Source organism: Pistacia vera, unplaced genomic scaffold (genome assembly GCF_008641045.1).
Source record: "Pistacia vera cultivar Batoury unplaced genomic scaffold, PisVer_v2 Contig908, whole genome shotgun sequence".
In the NCBI taxonomy this organism is placed as follows: domain Eukaryota; kingdom Viridiplantae; phylum Streptophyta; class Magnoliopsida; order Sapindales; family Anacardiaceae; genus Pistacia; species Pistacia vera.
Window position 1 is genome coordinate 43,128 of NW_022196788.1, and position 24,720 is coordinate 67,847.

A 24,720-nucleotide genomic window follows, 5' to 3' on the forward strand; every position below is an offset into this window, starting at 1 on the left:
ACCCTGGGTGGGAATATTCATTTACTATTTTCAAAATTACATTCTGGTTGCGTTTGGTTCGGGTGATATAAGATTAATCATGTAATCTTTGTTTAATTTTCAAGATTCCTCGTTTAGTCTTCAAGTAATAAAATATTACGTAATCTCTTATTGTAAATAGTGTTTACTGTTGGTAATATTGAGGGTAATCAGATTATCTTCCCAATGGGTGTTAATATAAGATTATCGAGGTAATCTTAATTTCGACTTTATTTTGCCCTTAATCTTTTATCATTTCGGATATATTTGCCTTCATATGTCTACCAAATAACAATTACGGAGACCCTCTACATTTAAAAATATAGCTAAAACACCCCGGCCACAAAAAAATTAAAGTTAACAAAATACCCCCAGCCACCCAAGACCATCGCCAGCCGCTAGCCACCACCACTGGCCGCCGGCAAAAGTCATCATATCGAGGCAAGATCAGTGGGATCTTGCATGTCGTGTGCTGATAAAGACGTTTCTAGCCATGGATTTGTGATCCATGGCCGAAAACGATCAGATGTCGTCGTTTCACGACCAAAGATCTAGCCTTTTCATGGCCAGATCGATGGCTATTTCACAACCACATCTTTGACCGTGAAACAGCCATATTCACGACCAAATCTAGTCGTTTTAGATCCATGGCCGGATTAGGCTTTACTGACTCACAACCAGCCAGATATGGTCGATCGTGCACCATTACGGTGGTTGCCGGCGGTGGTGGTTGGCTGCCGGTAGTGGCTTGGGGTGATTTTGCTATAAATTATATATTTATATGGTTGGGGTGTTTTAGCAAAATTATAAATATAGGGAGTTAAAAGAAATAATTTAAAAAATAAAATAATAAAATAGTAATATATTATTATTTAAAAAGGAGGTCAATTTAGTAATCTACATAACATACCCACTCATTTATCCTTTCAACCAAACATATTATTAGAACATACCCACCAATTTATTCCAACCAACCAAATACATTTCTCTAAAAATTTTATGATAATCTATCTTTCCAGTAATACAACATTCTCTGAACCAAACGCACCTTCTAGTAAATATCATTTGAATCAATTTGTCAAGCCTTATTTTAGTATTTTACTGACTTAGATTAATGAAATACTAGGAATTATTTTTTCTAAATCTCCAATTCTCAATCAGTTTCTCACTTTCCTGTCAAGTGTCAACCCACGTACAAAACTGATAACAAAACTTATTCTTATTATTTTTTATATAATTAAAGAGAATATAAAACAAGAGTGACTTACCAAAAATTGGGCATAATTATTGGGGCTTTAGAGAGCTTTACCACAGAGTAATTCCATAAAATGAAAAGACTGAAAAACTCAATTAACTTTGTCCCATTAATAATGTTAATAATGGTAAAAACCTACATCATAAAGTAAATCCGGCAACAGATAAGTAAAACATTTGTCCATTAATTCAGACAACAACAATTTCATTGAGTGGCCCGAGATTAAGCCAAGAAAGTTGACAGAATATTCAAAGAGAAATAAGAACCGAACTATCTCAAGGTTCACAGAACAGAATAATAATGTACACCGAATTGTAATGTAAATATAGGCATACTTTAATGTCTGTTGATTATGCTTTTCTCATAATCACTTCCATTACCAGAAATGCAGAGAAGCGGATAAATAGAATGTATCTACAGCTGAGACTAAATATCCTGTCAACCAAAGGTGGTGATGTATAAGATCAAGTTGGGGCCTTTTCTTTTCTTTTAATATTATTCCTTTTGGGTTTGACATGAGTACATAAGATGGTATAAAACCATAGCTGAAAAAAATCATGTTAAAGACCTTTTCGGATTCGGTTATACCCCCGGTTTAACAGAAAAAAAAAATGAGATTAAAGATTTAACAAAATATATATAGTATATAATAAAGAACAATATCTTTCATTAATTTTCTTCTTTGAAAACGAAATCTGGAGGATACATGGATATGGCGTTGTATGAATCCGAAATTCTGAGTCCTGAAAGCTATTTCATTAATTTTCTGTTAAACCCTCACAATTAACCACAGCAGTTCTTACAAGCTAAGCTAATTAGTAAGTCAGTAAAAAGCCATATGCATCATATATTTCAAAGTTGGTCAAACAAGGTCAAAGCAACAAAAAGTTTGGGGGGCAAGAGGATTGGAGCAAGCATCGTTTGCTTATTGGAATGAAGCATATGGTGGGTTAATTAATGGAAAACAGCATTGAATAGATGTTGTGCATGAATTAACAGTAGTAAGGTTAAAGGAGAGGAAATTACTCTGATGAGACGTGTGTGAGAACGGTCGATTGCTTGGAGCTCTCTAGCGGGCAAGCACGGAGCAAAGCGGCTTCTAATGCTGATACGCATGATACATGTCTTCCGAGGAGACTGGGCCGCTTGTTCAAGTTGTGATCTATCGCTGCTTGTTGAGCCATCAGTGTTGCTTCTATCTTTATGAATGAATTCCCAGAGAATATCAACATTAATCAGTTAATACCTAAATTTAATATACGAGCGAAATACAAGGTACCTGCAAACGATTTCTCTTCAACTCAGTGTCAGTGAGCTGCGCTTCGATTATGAGTCGTTGCCGTCTGGCAAGGTTACTTTTGGTTTTATGCTATATACTGCAGTTCACTTCTGATCGGGTCGGGTTTAAGACAAGGATCCGACACCACAAGTCACACCGATATTGCTTCACTCAATTTCACATATTACTTTTTTTTTTTTTTTTTTTTTTTTTTTTTTTTTTGTGGTGAAGTACAAACAGTCAATGAGGTAAACTGTTCTGTAGATTGACCCTCGGGCCTAAGTTTTAGAAGTAAAGAATCACCAGGTTTCGCTCGTTGGTGATATAAAATTTTGTGTTTAACATTCAATTTGTGGAAAAAAAAAAATAAAAAAATTACCCCTAATCTTTTCTGGGCTTAATTTGTGACGAATGATATGGAATCTGCTATCAATCCCAGCGAAGTGAACCATAAAACATCACAAGGCGAACCTTATACTGTATGTGAAATAATTATTCATATGACAGTCCATGATATAAGAAATTCTACATGACATTGACATAACTCGTTTGCAATATTTAAAAATGATTGAAATGAATTATAAGTATACAATATGGTTCTTTTACAGTTCAAACTTCTAAACCGAATTGGGCATGATCTTCCTTGAAACTGGAAAATTTTAAGTTATCCCTCATGAGTATAGAGAATTTAGCATGAACAACATAACGCATCCGAATCTGTTCTACATTATACACTATGTACTCGTTATGCCTGCATGCAACCTGCAAGAAACATTAAATTACGTATTCAATTATATCTTAAACACTTGAATTATCTTCCACTTATTCCATTTACAATCCAAAGAAAATTGAAACTCAAAATTGGAAAAAAGAGATATAAAAGAATAAAAGTGTTGTACCATGGGATAAGATTGCTCTGGGAATCCAAGTGGAACAATACACCATCTTCCAGAACCTGTTGCTTCTGATAAGTCGGGTGCAATTTACCAACTCCTTTTGTGCTGCAATATTTAATTACCAATGATAAACAGTTTAAAATGTACGAAAGTGCAATTAGTTGTTGTAAACTTATCAAAAAGGAAAACGGGCATTAGTTTTAAGTAGAGATGACGTGAGCTCTCCTTCTAGCTGCAATTTGAATCGGCTGTCAGTAATCATTAGAAAGTTTACTTAGCAGCCACATAAGTAATTAAGTATGATGCAAGGAAGAGAATAAGATTTGACATACACTATGGAAACTCAGATCCTTAATCCAATTTCCCAAATCGTCTAAATTTGTCAAGAACAAGAAAAGAAAAAGAAAAAAAACGCAGAAAGTAAAATAATAGAAGCGACCTGCGTTTTATTTTTGTCCAGTGAAGAAAACCAAAATGATTTAGAGCATAAGAAAATAACCTGAGCTTTCCCTTAGGTAACTTGTCAGCGTTGCAATCCAAAGTCAGAAGCTCGTTCATATCACCCAGTGCAACCTGGATAAAAGAAGGGAATAGATCAATCCTTTCGCGGACATAACATTTTAGAAGAAGAAATCCAGAATATTGATAAAACACGGCTAAAATAAACAAAGCTATCTTTACAGGAAGAACAAACCTCACACAAAAGTAACACAGCATCTGGAGATTTGCTGTTTGCCCCAAATAACCCAACTTCTGGAAAACATATCGGAAAAATAAACACCTTCCCAAAATCACAACCTGATACAGGTGCCTCTGGAGGAGCAATCCGTAAACCTCTGTCTTAGAATATGGCCTTTATGGTTAGTTGAGCCAGTATAATGTGATATTCAATCAAACTTGCTCAAATAGGATAACCTTGTGATAATATGCCAGCCCAGTTGTCAGTCGAGAACCATGCCCCAAAAGCATTCTATTTTTGTGCCAGAGAACTGCATAAGAGAGTTCACAAAACTGAAAATATTAGAATTTGAATGGAAAAAGCAAGAATAGGAGGAAAAAATCTGTATTAGAAAGATGATAGCCGTGGGACAATGAATTTTCACCTTTTCAAAACGTTCACTTTCACCTTGCCTCGAAGCCCTAAATATATTATTAATTTAAGATACTTCTGGTCAGTGTTCTGTAGATATGTCTTAATCTGCAGAAGAAACAAAATTTTAGTTTCAACTTCTATTACGCAATAAGAAACTAAACTAATAGACCATATGGATAGTGAGATACCATGGAGTATTCTTTGGACTCACTTCAATTGGTTAAGCTCACATTGAAGGCATTGATACCATGAATACAGTGGATCTTCCTGGAAAATCAATGAAGTATATTAGTTAACCGTAAAAAAGTAAAAAAAAAAGAACAACAAGGAATTTGTCTATTATTCATAAACGACCTGCCGATGGGCAGTGGCCGCATACTTTGTGTCCAGTAGAAGAACAGAGTAAACACATTCTTTACTATATATAGATAGTAGTAAAGAGTTGAATCACTTCATTTTTATTTAATTTTTTTGCAATTATAACTTTTCACTAGAATACAAACTGGGTTAAAATGGCCATCCAAAGATTAATATCCAAAAAACGTTCTATTGGAGCAGACAGCAGTAAAGGTTATGGCTCAAGAATATTTGATTTCAGAATTTGAACTGATTGCAAAAAAATTTACAAGAAATTTGGAATTTGCATCTGTTATTTAGAGACTTATGAAAAGACATATATGGGAAGTAGTAAATACATGCCTAAGTTGCCTACACAAACAATGCGATGAAGGTATTAATAGAAAGCCACACCTTTGCAATATATCCTTCGTCAATGATGTGCATTGTACCTAGTTTGCACAAAGAATATATCAAACAATCAAAATTACTGAAGTAATAGACAACATCTGTATCAAAAAGATTGGGTCAACAGCTTATAAATAGGACGGCTAAGTAGATAGCTTATTTTTTAGTAGCACTAATTTTTGTCACTTCTGAAAGAAATTCCTAATATTCTGTAGAAAATTTACTGACCGAAGCCCATGATTTGTTGCTTCATCATGTTGTATTGCGAATAAGAGACATAAAATTTGCAATTCGAGGATCAAGTTTTGACAACTGAATCTTCGTCACAGAATTAGGCATATCCTGAACCTGATACTTAAATAAATTATTAGGACAGGACCATGCTGTTGATTAAAACAAAAACATGATATTATTAATTTGCTTACATGCTCCAAAACGTGGTACTCTGCCTTTATGTGATCCAATACTTCACTGTATTCCGTGTTAGTTATAACTTGCTTCTTCCCCTTTATGTCCACGTCTTTTTCTCCTTTGTCTGATAAACGAAATTCGATTCAATCTATCGGCAAATTCTAACATGAATTGAATAACATCCGATACCTTCAGACTCAGAGCAGCTCTTTAAATTTTTCCACGAGTCCGTGAATTTCTTCTTGAACAGTTTCCTGAAATTCCTTTAGAATGCTTGGCGTGGAGCTGTCCATTTGAATCTTCAAATATCAACTGTGATGAATCTTATGTAGCAATGAACATCTTATTTGATCATTTCTATAGGAAGTTGAACTTTTTTTTTTCGGTAGTTTCTTAATTTAATTATATTTTTATCTTATGTAATCTTAATTGAATTATGGTCATGGCATGAATACAAGTGACAATGAAAATTATTGCCTAATATGATAGGAAGAGGAGGAAAACACAACATATGTTAAGTGTCACTTTATTTTGTGTAAGACTGCATAGTTGTCTTTCCTTTATCGTTCTTCGATGAACAAATTTGGTGCAAATTTATAATACACCTTCATCTGACCTTGGATGTAATTATTTATTTGTTATGTGTCAGGTAAAAAACGAAAAGAGCAACATGATGCTAATCAAGCTGGAATGGGTCTGAATCCTGCATATGCAGGTGCCTATGGTGCAACACCTCCGGTAAGTGTCTTGATTGTCCTGGGAACAGAATGCATTTGAGTGGAATTTTGTTTTTAATTGACTTCAATGACTTTGCATCTATGTGCTTGTTTGCTAAAGGTATAGTTATTGGTTTATCATGGCCAAATCAATACACTAGACTGAAACTATTATTGCATTTCAAGAATTTGATCATTTACTATGAAGCTACCAATACTTGAATTTCAATTGGAAAAACAAAAGGAGGGAGGCTAAAATGTAGAAGCAAAGTAATTAAATGAGCTTAATTCGGAGAAAGAGAGAAAATACTTTTATTTAATCTACATTAAGTCCACTTTTTGGAACCGCTGGAAAACATGGTCTTAATTATTCTTAGATATCCAATCAGGGTAGCCTAGGAAAAATGACTCTCTTTCAATATTCTGACATTACATACAGAAGTATAGTTGGTTCCCTGATTCTGTGGAAATTTATATCTAATTGTTCTTCCTATGATACTAATCATTTATCTCTTTCCAAAATGATGCAGCTATCACAAATACCGTATCCAGGAGGTGCAAAATCTGTGGTTCCAGAGGCTCCAGCTCCGCCAAATAACATACTATTTGTTCAGAATGTTCCCCATGACACAACTCCAATGGCACTGCAAATGTTCTTCCTCCAGTTCCCTGGTTTTAAGGAGGTTAGGATGGTGGAAGCAAAGCCAGGGATTGCCTTTGTGGAATATGGAGACGAGATGCAAGCAACGGTAGCTATGCAGGGACTCCAAGGCTTGAAGATCGGCCAACAGAACTTGTTGATTTCCTATGCCAAAAAGTAGAAGTGGTGCTTCTGTTGATTACCTCTACTAATTGTTGTTACCTTGCAGGCATTTAACCTACAATATTATCAATCTAGTTAGATGTCATGCCTGCTAGTCTGCAGTTATCCCGTTAAATTCTCAGTTTCCTGGAAGCCCAAGTGTATTAGATGTATGATTATGACTGCCATGAATTTTTCTGCACTTTTTTCACTCCCAAAATGTTTAATTAGCTTAGTAGTTTGAACGACATGAAGTTCGGTGTATGTATTGCTGTAAAACTATTTAGCCTGGTAATATTTATATTTTGTTTGATGGAATTGAGTTTTTATGCTTTTACACGTGCTGAACATAAGCAGCTATCTCTGATATGAGTAGTCCATTACTGGCTTGTGGCTAGTCATAATTCTTTTCGCTGTGAACTGAATTTAACAATAGTCCTGAACCTGCCCGCTGGCCCCTAGCCCCTTTGGCCCAAACCTTCTTGGTTGAGCCGTTGAGGTTGATTTCACTCAGTAGCGAGGTTGACCTCAGGAGTGCGACATAATTGAATTGAACCAACACTTCATATCGCATAACTTGATCCGTAGTAGAATAGCAATTTGAAATCCAAGTGACGTCTAACATAATTGAACCAATACTTTCTACAAGGTTACACACATACGTCGTTGTAAATATCGCGACAGAAGCAAGCAAGCTCTCAATAATGAGAGGCATGCATGATCCCACCCTAAATGATAAATAACAAACCTTTTTTGTTTCTCTACTACAGTAAGAGATGCATGAAATTCTTTATCACTAACTATACCCTCTCCAACTCAGTTTTGTGTTTATTCAATTGGTCCTTCAACTCATTCCTCCATCCTTGAATGAGTCTCTCCTGTTTATTGATTATCTCGTTTTTAGTCTTCAATTCTTCTTCCATCATAGCAATCTCCTGTTAAAACAAGGGAAATACTTCATCAAGGTCCCCAATGATCCCTGAGTATCAACAATATCAAATGCAGTGTGGTTTGTAGGTCACCTTTCTAAGTATTTCAGTCTTTGTCGGCTGATCCTCCCGTTGCAGACTAGTAAAATACAGTTGTAGCTTCTTGGCAGCCTCCATAAAATCTCTAGCGTGCCTCTCCACATCAACTAAAACAATTACGAAACAAGAAAAATCTCTTATACATGGCTTACATTAGTAAACATTATGCATTCCAATTAATATACACTTCAATGTAATATTCAAATTAGTTCATATTCATTGAGCGATACACATAGTAATTCCATAAAAGACTGAAAAACTCAATTAACTTTGTCCCATTAATAATGTTAATAATGGTAAAAACCTACATCATAAAGTAAATCCGGCAACAGATAAGTAAAACATTTGTCCATTAATTCAGACAACAACAATTTCATTGAGTGGCCCGAGATTAAGCCAAGAAAGTTGACAGAATATTCAAAAGAGAACTAAGAACCGAACTATCTCAAGGTTCACGAGAAACAGAATAATAATGGTACACCGTAATTGTAATGTTAAATTATAGGCATACTTTAATGTCTGTTGATTATGCTTTTCTCATAATCACTTCCATTACCAGAAATGCAAGAGAAGCGGATAAATAAGAATGTTATCTACAGCTGAGACTAAATTCACTCCTGTCAACCAAAGGTGGTGATGTATAAGATCACAGTTGGGGCCTTTTCTTTTCTTTTAATATTATTCCTTTTGGGTTTGACATGAGTACATAAGATGGTATCATAAACCATAGCTGAAAAAAATCATGTTAAAGACCTTTTCGGATTCGGTTATACCCCCAGGTTTAACAGACAAAAAAAAAATGAGATTCAAAGATTTAACAAAATATATATATGTATATATATAAAGAACAATATCTTTCATTAATTTTCATTCTTTGAAAACGAAATCTGGAGGATACATGGATATGGGCGTTGTCTATGAATCCGAAATTCTGAGTCCTGAAAGCTATTTCATTAATTTTCTGTTAAACCCTCACAATTAACCACAGCAGTTCTTACAAGCTAAGCTAATTAGTAAGTCAGTAAAAAGCCATATGCATCATATATTTCAAACTTTCAAAGTTTGGTCAAACAAGGTCAAAGCAACAAAAAGTTTGGGGGTGCAAGAGGATTTGGAGCAAGCATCGTTTGCTTATTGGAATGAAGCATGTGGTGGGTTAATTAATGGAAAACAGCATTGAATAGATGTTGTGCATGAATTAACAGTAGTAGGTTAAAGGAGAGGAAATATTACTCTGATGAGACGGATGTGGAGAACGGTCGATTGCTTGGAGCTCTCTAGCGGGCAAGCACGGAAGCAAAGCGGCTTCTAATGCTGATACGCATGATATCATGTCTTCTCGAGGAGACTGGGCCGCTTGTTCAAGTTGTTGATCTATCGCTGCTTGTTGAGCCATCAGATGTTGCTTCTATCTTTATGAAAATGAATTCCCAGAGAATATCAACATTTAATCAGTTAATACCTAAATTTAACTATACGAGCGAAATACAAAGGTACCTGCAAACGATTTCTCTTCAACTCAGTGTCAGTGAGCTGCGCTTCGATTATGAGTCGTTGCCGTCTGGCAAGGTTACTTTTGCGTTTTTATGCTATATACTGCAGTTCACTTCTGATCGGGTCGGGTTTAAGACAAGGATCCGACACCACAAGTCACACCGATATTGCTTCACTCAATTTCACATATTACCTTTTTTTATTTATTTTTTTTGTGTGAAGTACAAACAGTACAATGAGGTAAACTGTTCTGTAGATTGACCCTCGGGCCTAAGTTTTAGAAGTAAAGAATCACCAGGTTTCGCTCGTTGGTGATATAAAATTTTGTGTTTAACAATTCAATTTGTGGAAAAATAAATAAAAAAAAAATTACCCCTATTATCTTTTCTGGGCTTAATTTGTGACGAATTGATATGGAATCTGCTATCAATCCCAGCGAAGTGAACCATAAAACATCACAAGGCGAACCTTATACTGTATGTGAAATAATATATTCATTAATGACAGTCCATGATATAAGAAATTCTACATGACATTGACATAACTCGTTTGCAATATTTAAAAATGATTGAAATGACTTCATAAGTATACAATATGGTTTTACTTTTACAGTTCAAACTTCTAAACCGAATTGGGCATGATCTTCCTTGAAACTGGAAAATTTTTAAGTTTATCCCTCATGAGTATAGCAGAATTTAGCATGAACAACATAACGCATCCGAATCTGTTCTACATTATACACTATGTACTCGTTATGCCTGCATGCAACCTGCAAGAAACATTTAAATTACGTATTCAATTTATATCTTAAACACTTTGAATTATCTTCCACTTATTTCCATTTACAATCCAAAGAAAATTGAAACTCAAAATTGGAAAAATGAGATATAAAAGAATAATAAAGTGTTGTACCATGGGATAAGATTGCTCTTTGGGCAATCCAAGTGGAACAATGACACCATCTTCCAGAACCTGTGCTTCTGATAAGTCGGGTGCAATTTTACCAACTCCTTTTGTGCTGCAATATTTAATTAACCAATGGTAAACAGTTTAAAAATGTACAGAAAGTGCAATTAGTTGTTGTAAACTTATCAAAAAGGAAAACACGGCATTAGTTTTAAGTAGAGATGACCGTGAGCTCTCCTTCTAGCTGCAATTTGAACTCGGCTGTCAGTATATCATTAGAAAGTTTTCTGACTTAGCAGCCACAATAAGTAATTAAGTATGATGCAAGGAAGAGAATAAGATTTGACATACAACTATGGAAACTCAGATCCTTAATCCAATTTCCCAAATCGTCTAAATTTTAGTCAAGAGCAAAAGAAAAAGAAAAAAAACGCAGAAAGTAAAATAATAGAAGCGACCTGCGTTTTATTTATGTCCAGTGAAGAAAACCAAAAATGATTTAGAGCATAAGAAATAACCTGAGCTTTCCCTTAGGTAACTTGTCAGCGTTGCAATCCAAAGTCAGAAGCTCGTTCATATCACCCAGTGCAACCTGGATAAAAGAAGGGAATAAGATCAATTCCTTTCGCGGACATAACATTTTAGAAGAAGAAATCCAGAATCATTGATAAAACACGGCTAAAATAAACAAAGCTATCTTTACAGGAAGAACAAACCTCACACAAAAGTAACACAGCATCTGGAGATTTGCTGTTTGCCCCACAATAACCCACACTTCTGGAAAACATATCGGAAAAATAAACACCCTTCCCAAAATCACAACCTGATACAGGTGCCTCTGGAGGAGCAATCCGTAAACCTGCTCTTAGAATATGGCCTTTTATGGTTAGTTGAGCTAAGTGTAATGTGATATTCAATCAAACTTGCTCAAATAGGATAACCTTGTGATAATATGCCAGCCCAGTTTGTCAGTCGAGAACCATGCCACAAAAGCATTCTATTTTTTGTGCCAGAGAACTGCATAAGAAGAGTTCACAAAACTTGAAAATATTAGAATTTGAATGGAAAAAGCAAGAATAGGAGGAAAAAAACTTGTATTAGAAAGAATGATAGCCGTTGGGACAATGAATTTTCACCTTTTCAAAACGTTCACTTTCACCTTGCCTCGAAGCCCTAAATATATTATTAAGTTTATAAGATAATTCTGTGCCAGTGTTCTGTAGATATGTCTTAATCTGCAAGAAGAAACAAAATTTTAGTTTCAACTTCTTATTACGCAATTAAAGAGACTAAACTAATTAGACCATATGGATAGTGAGATACCATGGAGTATTCTTTGGACTCAGCTTCAATTGGTTCAAGTTCACATTGAAGGCATTGATACCATGAATACAGTGGATCTTCCTGGAAAATCAATGAAGTATATTAGTTAACCGTAACAAGAAGGAATTTGTCTATTATTCATAAACGACCTGCCGATGGGCAGTGGCCGCATACTATGTGTCCAGCTAGAAGAAGAGAGATCAAATTGTCTAAACACATTCTTTACTATTAAGTACTTTTTGTCCTATCACTATATATAGTAGTAGTAAAGAGTTGAATCACTTCATTTTTATTTAATTTTTTTGCAATTAAAACTTTTCACTAGAATACAAACTGGGTTAAAATGGCCATCCAAAGATTAATCATCCAAACAACAGTTCTATTGGAGCATGACACCAGTAAAGGTTATGGCTCAAGAATATTTGATTTCAGAATTTGAACTGATTGCAAAAAAATTTACAATGAAATTTGGAATTTGCATCTGTTATTTAGAGACTTATGAAAAGACATATATGGGAAGTAGTAAATACATGCCTAAGTTGCCTACACAAACAATGCGATGAAGAGTATTAATAGAAAGCCAACCTTTGCATATATATCCTTCATCAATGATGTTGCATTGTACCCTAGTTTGCACAAAAGAATATATCAAACAATCAAAATTACTGAAGTAATGGACAACATCTGTATCAAAAAGATTGGGTCAACAGCTTATAAATAGGACGGTCTAAGTAGATATGCTTATTTTTTAGTAGTCAGCAACTAATTTTTGTCGACTTCTGAAAGAAATTCCTAATATTCTGTAGAAAATTTACTGACCGAAGCCCATGATTTGTTGCTTCATCATGTTGTTATTGCGAATAAGAGACATAAAATTTGCAATTCGAGGATCAAGTTTTGACAACTGAATCTTCGTCACAGAATTAGGCATATCCTGAACCTGATACTTAGAATAAATTATTAGGACAGGACCATGCTGTTGATTAAACAAAAACATGACTTATTATTAATTTGCTTACATGCTCCAAAACGTGGTACTCTGCCTTTATGTGATCCAATACTTCACTGTATTCCGTGTTAGTTATAACTTGCTTCTTCCCCTTTATGTCCACGTCTTTTTCTCCTTTGTCTGATAAACGAAATTCGATTCAATCTATCGGTAAATTCTAACACTGAATTGAATAAACATCCGATACCTTCAGACTCAGAGCAGCTCTTTAAATTTTTCCACGAGTCCGTAAGAAGTTCTTTCTTTGAACAGTTTCCTGAAATTCCTTTTAGAACTGCTTGGCGTTGGAGGCTGTCCATTTGTTGAAGAACCTCAACGGCTCTGATTTTCTCGGATTCGTTCGGATCATTAAATCTGGAGTCTCTTTGCCTCTGCTCACCAACTGACGCATCAAGTGAAGAAATGTTTTCTTCGTTAAGATGCGATTTCAACCTTTTATCCTGCAAAGGCATTGATTAATTCTGAATAAGTTCAACATAGTTAGTAAGAAAAAACAATGAGTAATCGTATTACCAGAGTGTATTTGGGACCAGTGGTGCTTAGACCATATTTGGATGACTCTACTGGAAGGTCATGTACTTTAGGCTTCTCGGCCATCTGATTGTCAAAGAGATGAAATCTTAATGAGAGAATGTGTCTTGAATTTCACCGTTTGAAGAACTGGAATGGAGGGAAGCGCTGAGGGAGCCAAAAACAAGTAACAGGTATTTATAATTTTAACTTTCTTTCTCGAAAGCTTCAAATAGAAGGAACGCAGAGAGCCGTTATTGTCATGACATGATAGAGTCAAGAAGAGTTACAATTTCCACTTCTACGGGAAGTGGAAATTGCACATCAATTTCAAGTATATTTCCTTTAAATTTTTTTCGTTGTGTGATTTGTCGGATTTGGAATTCTACTGGAAACGTCAATAAGTAGAGCACGATACTTATTTTGGCGCGGTGAGTCTTGATTCTAAAACGAGGCAACGCGGGTCCGAGTCTAAGACCATTGACCGGGGTTTGTACACTGACTGGTCGTGAACAAACACAAACACATATTTGTTGATGTGTATATATGTGGCCCATAAACATTTATTTTTTCTTTTTATGACTTAGAGGTCATCAATTTTGAAAAATATAATTTTTAATCAGAATAAAAAAAATTATATAAGTTAACTATTTCTTAAAACTGATTTTAATATAATAGACCTTTTCAAATATTTTCAAAAGAGCAAACACCATATTCAAATTCGAGGTTTAGCGAAATCTTAAGTTGATATTTCTAATTGCATTTAATTCAAAATCACACCCTTAAACTAGCGTTGTTTAATTTATTTTAACAGATTTTCAACTTTTTATTATAGCGTAACGCATGTTAACACGCTAAAGTGTTCTGACGCTTTCTTTGGCAGAAGACGAGCTCATGTTAGCAAAAAAGGCTTACATTAGCAACGTCCAAGCCGACAGTTTTTTGGCTTTTTCTGATCGATTCCGAAGTCCAAAATCACTTTCGAGACCACCATTGGACTCCCCACAACCTCCTTTACCAAATCCAAACTTTCACTTACCAACCTAACTCATTGTTTTTTACCACCTCCAATAGTTAATAACGGTGTTAGTTTAAGGAAGGAATCTATAATAAATGCAACTAAGGGTATCAACTTGAGATTTCACTAAACCCTGGGTGGGACTACTAATTTACTATTTCAAAATTACATTCTGATTGTGTTTGGTTCGGGGTGATATAAGATTAATCCTATAATCTTTGTTTAATTTTCAAGATTCCCTCGTTTAGTTGTCAAGTAATAAAATATTACGTAATCTCTTATTGCAAATAGTATTTACTATTGGTAATATTAAGGATAATCATATTATCTTCCCAAGGGGTGTTAATATAAGATTACCGAGGTAATCTTGATTTTGACTCTATTTTGCCTTTAATCTTTTATCATTTCGGACACATTTGCCTTCATATGTCTACCAAATAACAATTACCTAGACCCCTTACATTTGAAAATATAGCTAAAACACCTCGGATACAAAAAAGTTTAAAAGTTAACAAAATACCCCTAGCCACCTAAGACCGTCGCCGGCCGCTAGCCACCATCGCTGGCCGTCGGCGAAAGTCATCATATCGAGGCAAGACCGATGGGATCTTGTCGATCGTGTACTGGTAAAGACGTTTCTGGCCATAAATTTGTGATCCATGGCCGAAAATGACCAGATCTGGCTGTTTCACGACCAAAGATGTGGCAATGAAACGCCATAGATCTGGCCGTGAAATGGCCGCCCTTTCACGGCCAAAGATCTGGCATTTTCATGTCCAGATATGTGGCTGTTTCACAACCACATCTTTGGCCATGAAATAACCATATTCACGGCTAGATCTGGCCGTTTATGGCCATGGATCTTTGATCCATGGTCGGATTAGGCCTTATCAGTACACGACCAGCCAGATCCGGCCGGTCTTGCGCCATTATGGCGACTGTCGATGGTGGTGGCTAGCTGCCGGTAGTGGCTTGGGGTAATTTTGCTACAAATTAAAGTTTTATATGGCTGAGGTGTTTTAGCAAAATTACAAATATAGGGGGTTAAAAGAAATAATTTAAAAAATAATAGAACAAAATATTATTATATTATTATTTAAAAAGAAGGCCAATTTAGTAATCTATATAACATATCCACTCATTTATCCTTCCAATCAAACATATTATTATAATATACCCATCATTTTATTCAACCCAATCAAACACATTTATTTAAAGATTCTCTGATAATCTATATTTTCAGTAATACAACATTTCCCTATAATATAATATTTCCTGAACTAAACGCACCCGCTAGTAAATATCATTTGAATCAATTTGTCAAGTCTTATTTTAGTATTTTACAGACTTAGATTAATGAAATACTAGGAATTATTTTTTCTAAATCTCCAATTCTGTATCAGTTTCTCACTTTCCTGTCAAGTGTCAACCCATGTACAAATCTGATAACAAAACTTATTCTTATTATTTTTTATATAATTAAAGAGAATATAAAACAAGAGAGACTTACATAAAATTAGGCATAATTATTGGAGCTTTAGAGAGAGCTTTGTTCCTTTTTATTTTTATTTTTTGTTTAATGATCAGGTGTCTAGATTAATTTACGCATATTTTAATTAATCTCTCAAGACTTTAGAACTATCGGTTAGGTAAGAGTTTCAGTGACTACCCCTATTAGCAATTGAAAAGAAATTCAAACTCAAAAGCTCTTGAATATTATACTAAAAAGTCCTTATCAAACTACTCGATTCTTATTTCTTTTCGCTGGATTCAGTGTGTAAAATACAATTGAGAAAGGTGGTGTATATTATATATAGAGATTTTCCACCGTCCCATCAATCAATCAATTTTCAATGAATAATACTACACATACAATATTTTCATACGATATTATGTGGTAAAAAATGAATGGGTGAAAGTTTCATTTCAATTCAAAATCAACCAATCATATTTTGACATATAATGTTGTATAAGAAATATTATATAAAATATTATATGTGTAGTATTACTCATTTCCAATTCATAATTTGATTAAGGCATTGAGCCAAGTTAAATATCCAAAACTGATACAGCCAAACTTTATTTAGAAAAGCAAACCAAAAGTGTTGGCTCCCAAATCACAATAATTTTTTATTTCTCACACATGTTAAGGGTGTCACAAATATATTGGGTTTTGAGAGCAAGTTTGTGATATTGGGTTTAAAATGTCCATTGCCCATTAACTTATTCTTTATAATATCAAATCGACGTGACGTGGTTTTTTGAATTTAAAATATTTTTAAAAAGCGCCAATTTCATTGCCAAAGCTTGCTGAGTAAGTTCCTTCCCAGAAAGGACTGCGTCCTCTCCCCACTTCACTTGTGGAACGCATATATAATATACCGTCCCTTCTCCCTTCCACTTCAAAATTGCAGCGTGATTTTTTCCCAGCGAAAGCTTCTCAAAACACATTCGCTCTTTTGTGCTTGGAATTAATAATCACAGAAAATAAATTGATGGCGAGTAATCTCAAAGTAGACCAGCTCCGAGCCAAGCTCGCCGAACGGGGACTCAGTACCGCGGGAACCAAGGCCATTTTGGTCAGTCCCTTTCAATTCGTAAGTTAATCTTACTTTTACAAGACTGCGACTTATGGTTAGTTATCTTGAGTGGTTACAGATACAGAGACTGGTTGGAACTATGGAAGAAGAAAAAAAGCGGTCAATGGGTAGCAAGAAGAGAGCAAGGGAGTGCAACGAGGAACAGTCAAATGAGTCGGAGAAAATAATGGCTATTGAGGATTTTCGACAAATGGGTGTTAAGCAATTACGCGAACAAGCTGATCTTCGAGGGTTACCCAAAACTGGGACCAAGAAAGAACTTCTTGAGAGGATTTGTAAAGATGTGGAGGAGAACGGCTCTAAGGACACTCTTCAAGGTATTTATTTATGATTCAATTGGTTCAGCAGTTGTGACCGTTCATTTTGTTACTTTTTTGCTGTTGTTTTGGCAGTTAAAGAAGAGGTAGATGATAGCAGTAAGGAGAAAATTTTAAAGGCAACCAAGAAGGGTGCTGCAGTCTTGGATCAGTGGCTTCCAGATCACTTAAAGACTCAGTATCATGTTTTTCAACAGGCAAGTCGTGTAGTTGCCATAGATGTTTTTAGTAGATTGATTGCAGGGCGTATTGTGGTGCCAAACGCATATTAATAATGGCAACTTTTTTATGTGTTTCTTTTATTTTTATTTTTGCTCCAATTTTTAGAATTAAATTTGAATTTGGTTTGTATGATGCAGGGCGATGATATCTATGATGCCATGTTAAATCAGACAAATGTTGGGAATAACAATAACAAGTTTTATGCGATACAACTTCTAGGTCATCTATCTATCAGCCCTATTTCTAGTGTTATCATCTTTCTATATGTTAGAAATATTATGGTCTATTAGGTTAGACTTGTGTTAATATGATGAAGGTTAAGTTTGATAACAATGATTACTGCAATATCCTGGAAACAAAATTGAAAAGGATTTATGCTAATTTAATTATGTTCACATTAATTTCTATCAAAATTATGGTCACATTAATACAATATATGTAAGACATTGACTTGGTTTTGTTGGATTAACTTTTCTTATAAACAAATGTGTGGATGCAGAATCTGATGGTGGTGGACAATACATGGTTTATAATAGATGGGGTAGAGTTGGCGTAAAGGGTCAAGATAAGTTATTTGGACCCTATAATTCGCAGGATGATGCAATTCATGAGTTTGAGCAAAAGTTCTTTGCCAAGACCCAGAACCATTGGATCGACCGAAAGAAGTTCAAATGTTACCCAAAATATTACACCTGGTTGGAGATGGACTATAGTGAAAAGGAAAACCAAGAATTAGTTGTGAGTTGTCTTTGCTCCAAAGCACAATAGTCAAATTCTTAGGAATATTTTTAGAAAATAATTACGATCCTTCTTCAGTGATAAGAGAAAGAAAAAGGAAACCCCATGGTGGAAGAGTAGCATTTCTGAATTATCATTATTTCTTTTCTATAATTCAATCTTGGCTTTTCCACATGCTTTTGAAAGTCACGTTTTCCTCTGTTATCTGAACTTCTAATAATGGTTATCAGGTCAATAATAAGCCTGACTCTGCTGTAAATATTCAACCTCGGGAAACAAAACTCGAGCCACATGTTGCAAAATTTATTTCTCTTATATGCAATATTAGCATGATGAAGCAGCAAATGATGGAAATAGGTTAGTTTGCTGATCATCTAATTTCTCTTAGAGCAGATTATATAAATTAAAAGCAACAAATATTGATTTGTTTATTTGAGTTATAAAAGCATTTTATTGTTTGTTTTACTTGATCTTTTAACCTCTTCTATCTATTGACATGCTTTTTGATTCCCTTGGTTACTGTGTTCAAAATAGTTGTTTTACATGTTGTATTGGCTTTCAGGTTACAATGCGAATAAGTTGCCACTTGGCAGGCTAAGCAAATCAACAATAGCGAAGGTAAGTGTTTGACTTATGAACAGTTTACTCTCCTCATTTTCTGTTCAGTTATGTAGTTTTAACAAAACATACATACTGATTATGATTTGCTTAAAGTGTAAATTTAAATGGAGGGAAATTATACCAAGAAGGATGGCCCACTAAAGATTCATCTAGCTTTTGTTAAATTTCTCTGTTCTGATTCCAAAGGTTTTATATTTACAACCTTCACATGGAAAAGAAAGATGTTATTTCTAGCAAAATAACTTTCTAGAATTAAGAATGCTGGATAAGTTAGCTTTAATCAAGCTAATTGTTGCTTGATATGTGATCATGTCTTGATGACTTTGTGATTGCATGGTTCCTGATATATGTCAATCTCATTTAGGTGTCACTTATCATATTTTTTGCTATTATATATTTTTTACTAAGATCTAAGATCAAGCATGCTATGTTGCATGTAGAAACACCTTTTTTTGTATTACAGTTTTTAATGTTTCAATGTCTTGTTACTGCTTTCTCATCTTTTTATTATTATTTTTTCTGCCATTATTTTGAGAAAAAAGACTGAAAAGTCAGCTAAACAATCAATTTAGCATTAAAAGTTGACTTAAGACTCATTCATTAATAACATCAACCCAATATACATGAGTTCCCTATTTTTCTGAATTTAATCAAAATTAATTGGCTCAATTTGATTACTTGTTATTGTAGGTTGCAATTAAATGCTGCAGGGTATAGTTGTTTACTCTCTTTCAGCAATACTTTGAGGGATACCTTATAAATTAATTTTCTTGGAATGTATGTAGGGTTATGATGTCTTGAAGAGGATAGCTGATGTGATTCACCAGCCAAATAGAAGTGAATTAGAGCAATTAAGTGGGTAAGAATTTGTCTGTGTAACTCGTATCGTTGGTATTTTACAAAGGAGCATTACTTTTAAAAGAGAAGACCTGGCTATGTATATGATATATAATTATGTATATGATATATAATGTTGATTATGCTTTTTTTTTTTTCCTTTGGCCAGTTTAAAATGCAATTTTTTAGCTTCGAGTAAGAATGGAATTGTGTTTTTAATCAACACCTTTTATTGCAGAGAATTCTACACTGTTATACCTCATGACTTTGGATTTAAGAAAATGCGTGAGTCCTCTTCTCACTCTCAAAATCACCTGATATGCTTGTGAAATGATACCTTTACAAACTCAGCATTTGGGTACTACAATTATGTGTTTTTGGAAAGAAGGAACATTACTGATTAGGCATATTAATTTTGGCAGGTGATTTTATCATTGACACTCCTCAGAAATTGAAACTGAAATTGCAAATGGTGATTATTTTTTTTTTATTTTTTTTTTTTTAACAGAACTGGTTTTCTTGCTTTCAAAACCTTACAGAGAAAGGTGGTTACTGAGGCTATGCTTGGGCTTTAGTTTTTCTTGTAACAACTTTAGTTTGTACATCTTTAAACTGTATTATTTTTAAAGTATTGTCTTTATACAGAACTGACTCTTGCTGCCCATCACTTAATATTCTTTAAATAGGGAACTTTATTTTGGTTTCTTTAATCTGGAAGAGCCATTTATTAGCTCCTTGTTTGTAATTGAAGGTTGAAGCCCTGGGTGAAATTGAAATTGCAACGAAGTTGTTGGAGGATGACAAATGTAATCAGGTATTGCTTATATTCTCTTCTTCGTTAGTATCTTCTGTCCTATTTGATTTTGATTTCATTCATGCAAGTTCAATGTGCCAATCTAAGTAATGACTGCATAGGCCAACACATCCTTTATAGTATAACCCTTCTTCTTCTTCTCTCTCTCTCTCTCTCTTAAAGAAACAATTGCACAGAAGGTGAAAAAGCTGTCTAGTAAACTTAGGGACTGCCTCAGAATATAAAAGTAAAAGCAGAAGAGCTTGAAAAAAGGACTCTTACTAGAGGAGAAAAAAACTGTTCTATTGACCTCTACGTTCTCTGTGGGCATATCTTAAACCACTTTTGGGATAAAAAATTCTTCTTTGTTTTATTTTTTAATTGGTGTTAATGTCATGGCAGCACTTGCATCTGGCAAATATACTTCAGTTNTTTTCCTTTGGCCAGTTTAAAATGCAATTTTTTAGCTTCGAGTAAGAATGGAATTGTGTTTTTAATCATCACCTTTTATTGCAGAGAATTCTACACTGTTATACCTCATGACTTTGGATTTAAGAAAATGCGTGAGTCCTCTTCTCACTCTCAAAATCACCTGATGTGCTTGTGAAATGATACCCTTACAAACTCAGCATTTGGATACTACAATTATGTGTATTTGGAAAGAAGGAACATTACTGATTAGGCATATTAATTTTGGCAGGTGATTTTATCATTGACACTCCTCAGAAATTGAAACTGAAATTGCAAATGGTGATTATTTTTTTTTTATTTTTTTTTTTTTAACAGAACTGGTTTTCTTGCTTTCAAAACCTTACAGAGAAAGGTGGTTTCTGAGGCTATGCTTGGGCTTTAGTTTTTCTTGTAACAACTTTAGTTTGTACATCTTTAAACTGTATTATTTTTGAAGTATTGTCTTAATACAGAACTGACTCTTGCTGCCCATCACTTAATATTCTTTAAATAGGGAACTTTATTTTGGTTTCTTTAATCTGGAAGAGTCATTTGTTAGCTCCTTGTTTGTAATTGAAGGTTGAAGCCCTGGGTGAAATTGAAATTGCAACGAAGTTGTTGGAGGATGACAAATGTACTCAGGTATTGCTTATATTCTCTTCTTCGTTAGTATCTTCTGTCCTATTTGATTTTGATTTCATTCATGCAAGTTCAATGTGCCAATCTAAGTAATGACTGCATAGGCCAACACATCCTTTATAGTATAACCCTTCTTCTTCTTCTCTCTCTCTCTCTCTCTTAAAGAAACAATTGCACAGAAGGTGAAAAAGCTGTCTAGTAAACTTAGGGACTGCCTCAGAATATAAAAGTAAAAGCAGAAGAGCTTGAAAAAAGGACTCTTACTAGAGGAGAAAAAAACTGTTCTATTGACCTCTATGTTCTCTGTGGGCATATCTTAAACCACTTTTGGGATAAAAAATTCTTCTTTGTTTTATTTTTTAATTGGTGTTAATGTCATGGCAGCACTTGCATCTGGCAAATATACTTCAGTTGCTTCTGCTGGATTCTCAATTATTCTAATTTAAGTTCCTGTAATTATAGGAAGATCCCCTGTATTCTCATTACCAGCGCCTTCATTGTCAGTTAATGCCAGTTGAAGCAGATTCTGAGGAATATTCTATAGTAAGTTTGAATACTAAAATTCAACTTCTGTTTAATTAGGGTATGGGTGGGGGCTGGGGCGTAGAGGGTTTGGCTACCATTTGATGTTACTTGGAAATCTTTTCATCTTAAATTTGATACCTATTCTATTTCAACTATGGTCAGATTGCAAAGTATATGCTTAACACTCATGCAAAAACACATTCCTCTTACACTGTCGACATTGTTCAAATATTCAAGGTAGTAAGAGAGGGTGAAGTTGAACGCTTCAAAATGGTGAGAGTTCTTCTGTATAGCTATGAAGTGTCACTGACATGTGAAATATTTCAGTTATGCAGATGATTACATGATTATACAAAGCTTTCAGAAGTTTTACAGTAGGCATTATACGCATAGTATCATTTAGCTGCTTTAATTCTTGTTAACAGTTCTCTCACTCAAAGAATAGGATGCTCTTATGGCATGGTTCTCGGCTCACAAATTGGACTGGCATTTTATCCCAAGGTCGTTACTTGTTGGCAGCTGTTGTTGCGGTTATTTTTCCAATATACTAACATGTGCATGTCTGTTTGTTCCTTGATATCTACAAAATATCTGAATGCAACTTGTATCATATAATATTGCCAGGTCTGCGTATTGCTCCACCTGAAGCACCTGTGACAGGCTACATGTTTGGAAAGGGGGTTTACTTTGCTGATATGTTCTCCAAAAGTGCAAATTACTGTTATGCTTCTCGTGCTGCTACTGCTGGTGTACTGCTTTTATGTGAGGTGTGTTTTTGTCTTGTAGAAATGTTGACCGATTATTTTTTAATGGAGAATATAACATGGCCACTTAGACGAAATGTAATGTGTTACATGTCACTAATGGGTAGATGTAGAGTAGAGATGAGAAGCAGACAGCTCTCATTGCACAACAATTTGAACTTCCTTAAACATTGATCTTGATCTACTTCAATGCCTAGATTTAAGTGTTGAGGAAGTGAAAAACTTGTCAACAATATTTTGACAGCCATGTGTTGGTTATAGTTGAATTTCCTTATGAAATTGTTGAACTGTACAGGTTGCACTTGGTGACATGGCAGAGCTTCTACATGCAAATTATGATGCTGATAAGTTACCAGAGGGAAAGCTAAGGTGTGTTTCCCTATTTTATTGATTGAATATAGGCAGGTATCAAGCTTATTTGAGTTGCTTCAACAAAGTAGAATTTGTTAATGGAGTATTTGACACTTGGAAGGTAACCTCAGTGTTTGCTGGTTTTGCGTAAATTGTGAAACTTCTTTTTAAGTTGTAGACTTCAGAAGAATTGGTGACCTATCTTCAATGAATTTGTAAATCTGGATGCATACATTCCAAATGTTTAAATTTAACATTGCCCATTAAATAAAAATAACCATCATCAACCACATATTGCTGATGCAATTTCCATGTGAATTTTGAATCTGGACTCTCTTTGGAAAGACAGAAACAATAAATATGCAGTCTTGTTTGAATGCCAAGAGCTATTATTATAGAAATGGGTGAAATTAACATGATTTGAATTTTGAATGTAATGTGCACAGCACAAAAGGAGTTGGTCAAACTGCACCAGATCCATCAGAAGCTCAGGCACTTAAGGATGGTATTGTTGTGCCGCTAGGAAAGCCGAAAGAGCAACTGAGCTCCAAGGTGCAGCACACAAGTATTAATAATATTTGTTTCTATGAATTATAAATTCTCAGTTGAGCATTAAATGTGATGTTTTATTTTTATTGTTGCAGGGTCAGTTATTTTACAATGAATATATTGTGTACAATGTGGATCAGATTAGGATGCGCTACGTGGTTCAAGTGAATTTCAAATATTAAAGTTGATTTTCCTTTTTCCGTTGTGGAAGAGATTATGCTTTCTATCCATATGGCTTATTAAAAAGTATGTATAGCAAATATTTATTGAGACTTAATTTTGCTTTATAATAATGTGCACTAAATTTTTTTTTTTTCTTCTTTTCAATAATTTGAATCATGTAAATTTGTGTGAGGGGCGTGGGTATTGCTTGGTCATATGAAGTTGCAAATATTATATTACACTAATAAAAAATTTAGAGTTAATTGATTTTAATTTTTATGTTGTACTTGTATATATTTTTTGTTATATATTGGCAAAAATAATTAAGTGAGATGCAATAAATATAAAGTCTCCAAGAATTGGAGAATTATAAAACAGGAAGTTAAAAAACCTTTAATTTTGGTAAATTCACTAAAACAAAATAAACAAGATTAACATCAAGGAGGAGCTCAGTAAATCAAACAATTATATGATGATTTAATATAATCCAGTTAAAATAGTCTTTAAAAATTGAAGAATTATAAACAAAGGCATATATATAATATATAGTATATAGATAAGTTAGTTATATTAAGTTGATTGTATTTATGCAGATAAAATTTTAAGAATTAGTCATTTTATATACGTGAGCAAACTAAATTACACTCTTT

General features: G+C 34.3%; 4 protein-coding genes and 1 pseudogene across 6 annotated transcripts; 2 read left to right on the top strand and 3 right to left on the bottom strand.

Moving 5' to 3' along the window:
* Positions 1 to 3,161: 3,161 nt before the first annotated feature.
* LOC116119860 lies at positions 3,162 to 4,953 on the bottom strand (annotated as a pseudogene).
* Positions 4,954 to 6,324: 1,371 nt separating this feature from the next.
* On the top strand, positions 6,325 to 7,533 carry LOC116119862 (U1 small nuclear ribonucleoprotein A-like). Its single transcript, XM_031405797.1, has 2 exons — positions 6,325 to 6,434; positions 6,943 to 7,533. The coding sequence occupies exons 1-2, from the start codon at positions 6,387 to 6,389 to the stop codon at positions 7,231 to 7,233; spliced, it is 339 nt and encodes a 112-aa protein (XP_031261657.1). The 5' UTR covers positions 6,325 to 6,386; the 3' UTR covers positions 7,234 to 7,533.
* Positions 7,534 to 7,933: 400 nt separating this feature from the next.
* LOC116119852 (mediator of RNA polymerase II transcription subunit 28-like) lies at positions 7,934 to 9,800 on the bottom strand. The gene is made up of 4 exons (XM_031405788.1): positions 9,740 to 9,800; positions 9,476 to 9,650; positions 8,237 to 8,349; positions 7,934 to 8,149 (listed from the first exon to the last, which is right to left on the bottom strand). The coding sequence occupies exons 2-4, from the start codon at positions 9,636 to 9,638 to the stop codon at positions 8,015 to 8,017; spliced, it is 411 nt and encodes a 136-aa protein (XP_031261648.1). The 5' UTR covers positions 9,639 to 9,650; positions 9,740 to 9,800; the 3' UTR covers positions 7,934 to 8,014.
* Positions 9,801 to 10,339: 539 nt separating this feature from the next.
* On the bottom strand, positions 10,340 to 13,631 carry LOC116119836 (poly [ADP-ribose] polymerase 2-like). Its single transcript, XM_031405761.1, has 12 exons — positions 13,488 to 13,631; positions 13,162 to 13,414; positions 12,985 to 13,094; positions 12,785 to 12,941; positions 12,551 to 12,591; positions 11,966 to 12,046; positions 11,779 to 11,877; positions 11,584 to 11,659; positions 11,359 to 11,501; positions 11,161 to 11,234; positions 10,649 to 10,754; positions 10,340 to 10,505 (listed from the first exon to the last, which is right to left on the bottom strand). The coding sequence occupies exons 1-12, from the start codon at positions 13,569 to 13,571 to the stop codon at positions 10,407 to 10,409; spliced, it is 1,323 nt and encodes a 440-aa protein (XP_031261621.1). The 5' UTR covers positions 13,572 to 13,631; the 3' UTR covers positions 10,340 to 10,406.
* A 3,186-nt stretch (positions 13,632 to 16,817) lies between these two features.
* Positions 16,818 to 24,253, top strand: LOC116119851 (poly [ADP-ribose] polymerase 2). Of its 3 annotated transcripts, none has more exons than XM_031405785.1 (18): positions 16,818 to 17,081; positions 17,161 to 17,419; positions 17,495 to 17,616; positions 17,779 to 17,860; positions 18,141 to 18,379; positions 18,610 to 18,736; positions 18,942 to 18,997; positions 19,786 to 19,859; positions 20,076 to 20,122; positions 20,260 to 20,309; positions 20,589 to 20,651; positions 22,182 to 22,262; positions 22,407 to 22,517; positions 22,670 to 22,745; positions 22,869 to 23,011; positions 23,304 to 23,377; positions 23,806 to 23,911; positions 24,004 to 24,253. In XM_031405785.1, exons 1-18 carry the CDS (start codon positions 16,998 to 17,000, stop codon positions 24,088 to 24,090), a joined length of 1,881 nt encoding a protein of 626 aa, XP_031261645.1. In that variant the 5' UTR covers positions 16,818 to 16,997; the 3' UTR covers positions 24,091 to 24,253. The 3 variants fall into 3 exon arrangements, with proteins under 3 accessions (XP_031261645.1, XP_031261647.1, XP_031261646.1); XM_031405787.1 differs by lacking the exon at positions 20,589 to 20,651 and adding an exon at positions 21,660 to 21,722; XM_031405786.1 differs by lacking the exons at positions 18,141 to 18,379; positions 18,610 to 18,736.
* Positions 24,254 to 24,720: the final 467 nt, after the last annotated feature.

Excerpts from the sequence above, each read along its gene's own strand:
- LOC116119862 (XM_031405797.1), top strand. The coding sequence starts at position 6,387 with ATGGGTCTGAATCCTGCATATGCAGGTGCCTATGGTGCAACACCTCCG. Across the intron at positions 6,435-6,942 it reads CCTATGGTGCAACACCTCCG|CTATCACAAATACCGTATCC; the intron begins GTAAGTGTCTTG and ends AAAATGATGCAG.
- LOC116119852 (XM_031405788.1), bottom strand. The coding sequence starts at position 9,638 with ATGGCTCAACAAGCAGCGATAGATCAACAACTTGAACAAGCGGCCCAG. Across the intron at positions 8,350-9,475 it reads TCCACATCCGTCTCATCAGA|TTGATGTGGAGAGGCACGCT; the intron begins GTAATATTTCCT and ends TAATTGTTTTAG. Across the intron at positions 8,150-8,236 it reads AGACTGAAATACTTAGAAAG|GAGATTGCTATGATGGAAGA; the intron begins GTGACCTACAAA and ends TTGTTTTAACAG.
- LOC116119836 (XM_031405761.1), bottom strand. The coding sequence starts at position 13,571 with ATGGCCGAGAAGCCTAAAGTACATGACCTTCCAGTAGAGTCATCCAAA. Across the intron at positions 11,878-11,965 it reads AGTCCAAAGAATACTCCATG|ATTAAGACATATCTACAGAA; the intron begins GTATCTCACTAT and ends TTCTTCTTGCAG. Across the intron at positions 11,502-11,583 it reads GGCTGGCATATTATCACAAG|GTTTACGGATTGCTCCTCCA; the intron begins GTTATCCTATTT and ends TTCTAAGAGCAG.
- LOC116119851 (XM_031405785.1), top strand. The coding sequence starts at position 16,998 with ATGGCGAGTAATCTCAAAGTAGACCAGCTCCGAGCCAAGCTCGCCGAA. Across the intron at positions 18,380-18,609 it reads AGGAAAACCAAGAATTAGTT|GTCAATAATAAGCCTGACTC; the intron begins GTGAGTTGTCTT and ends AATGGTTATCAG. Across the intron at positions 23,912-24,003 it reads AAGAGCAACTGAGCTCCAAG|GGTCAGTTATTTTACAATGA; the intron begins GTGCAGCACACA and ends TTATTGTTGCAG.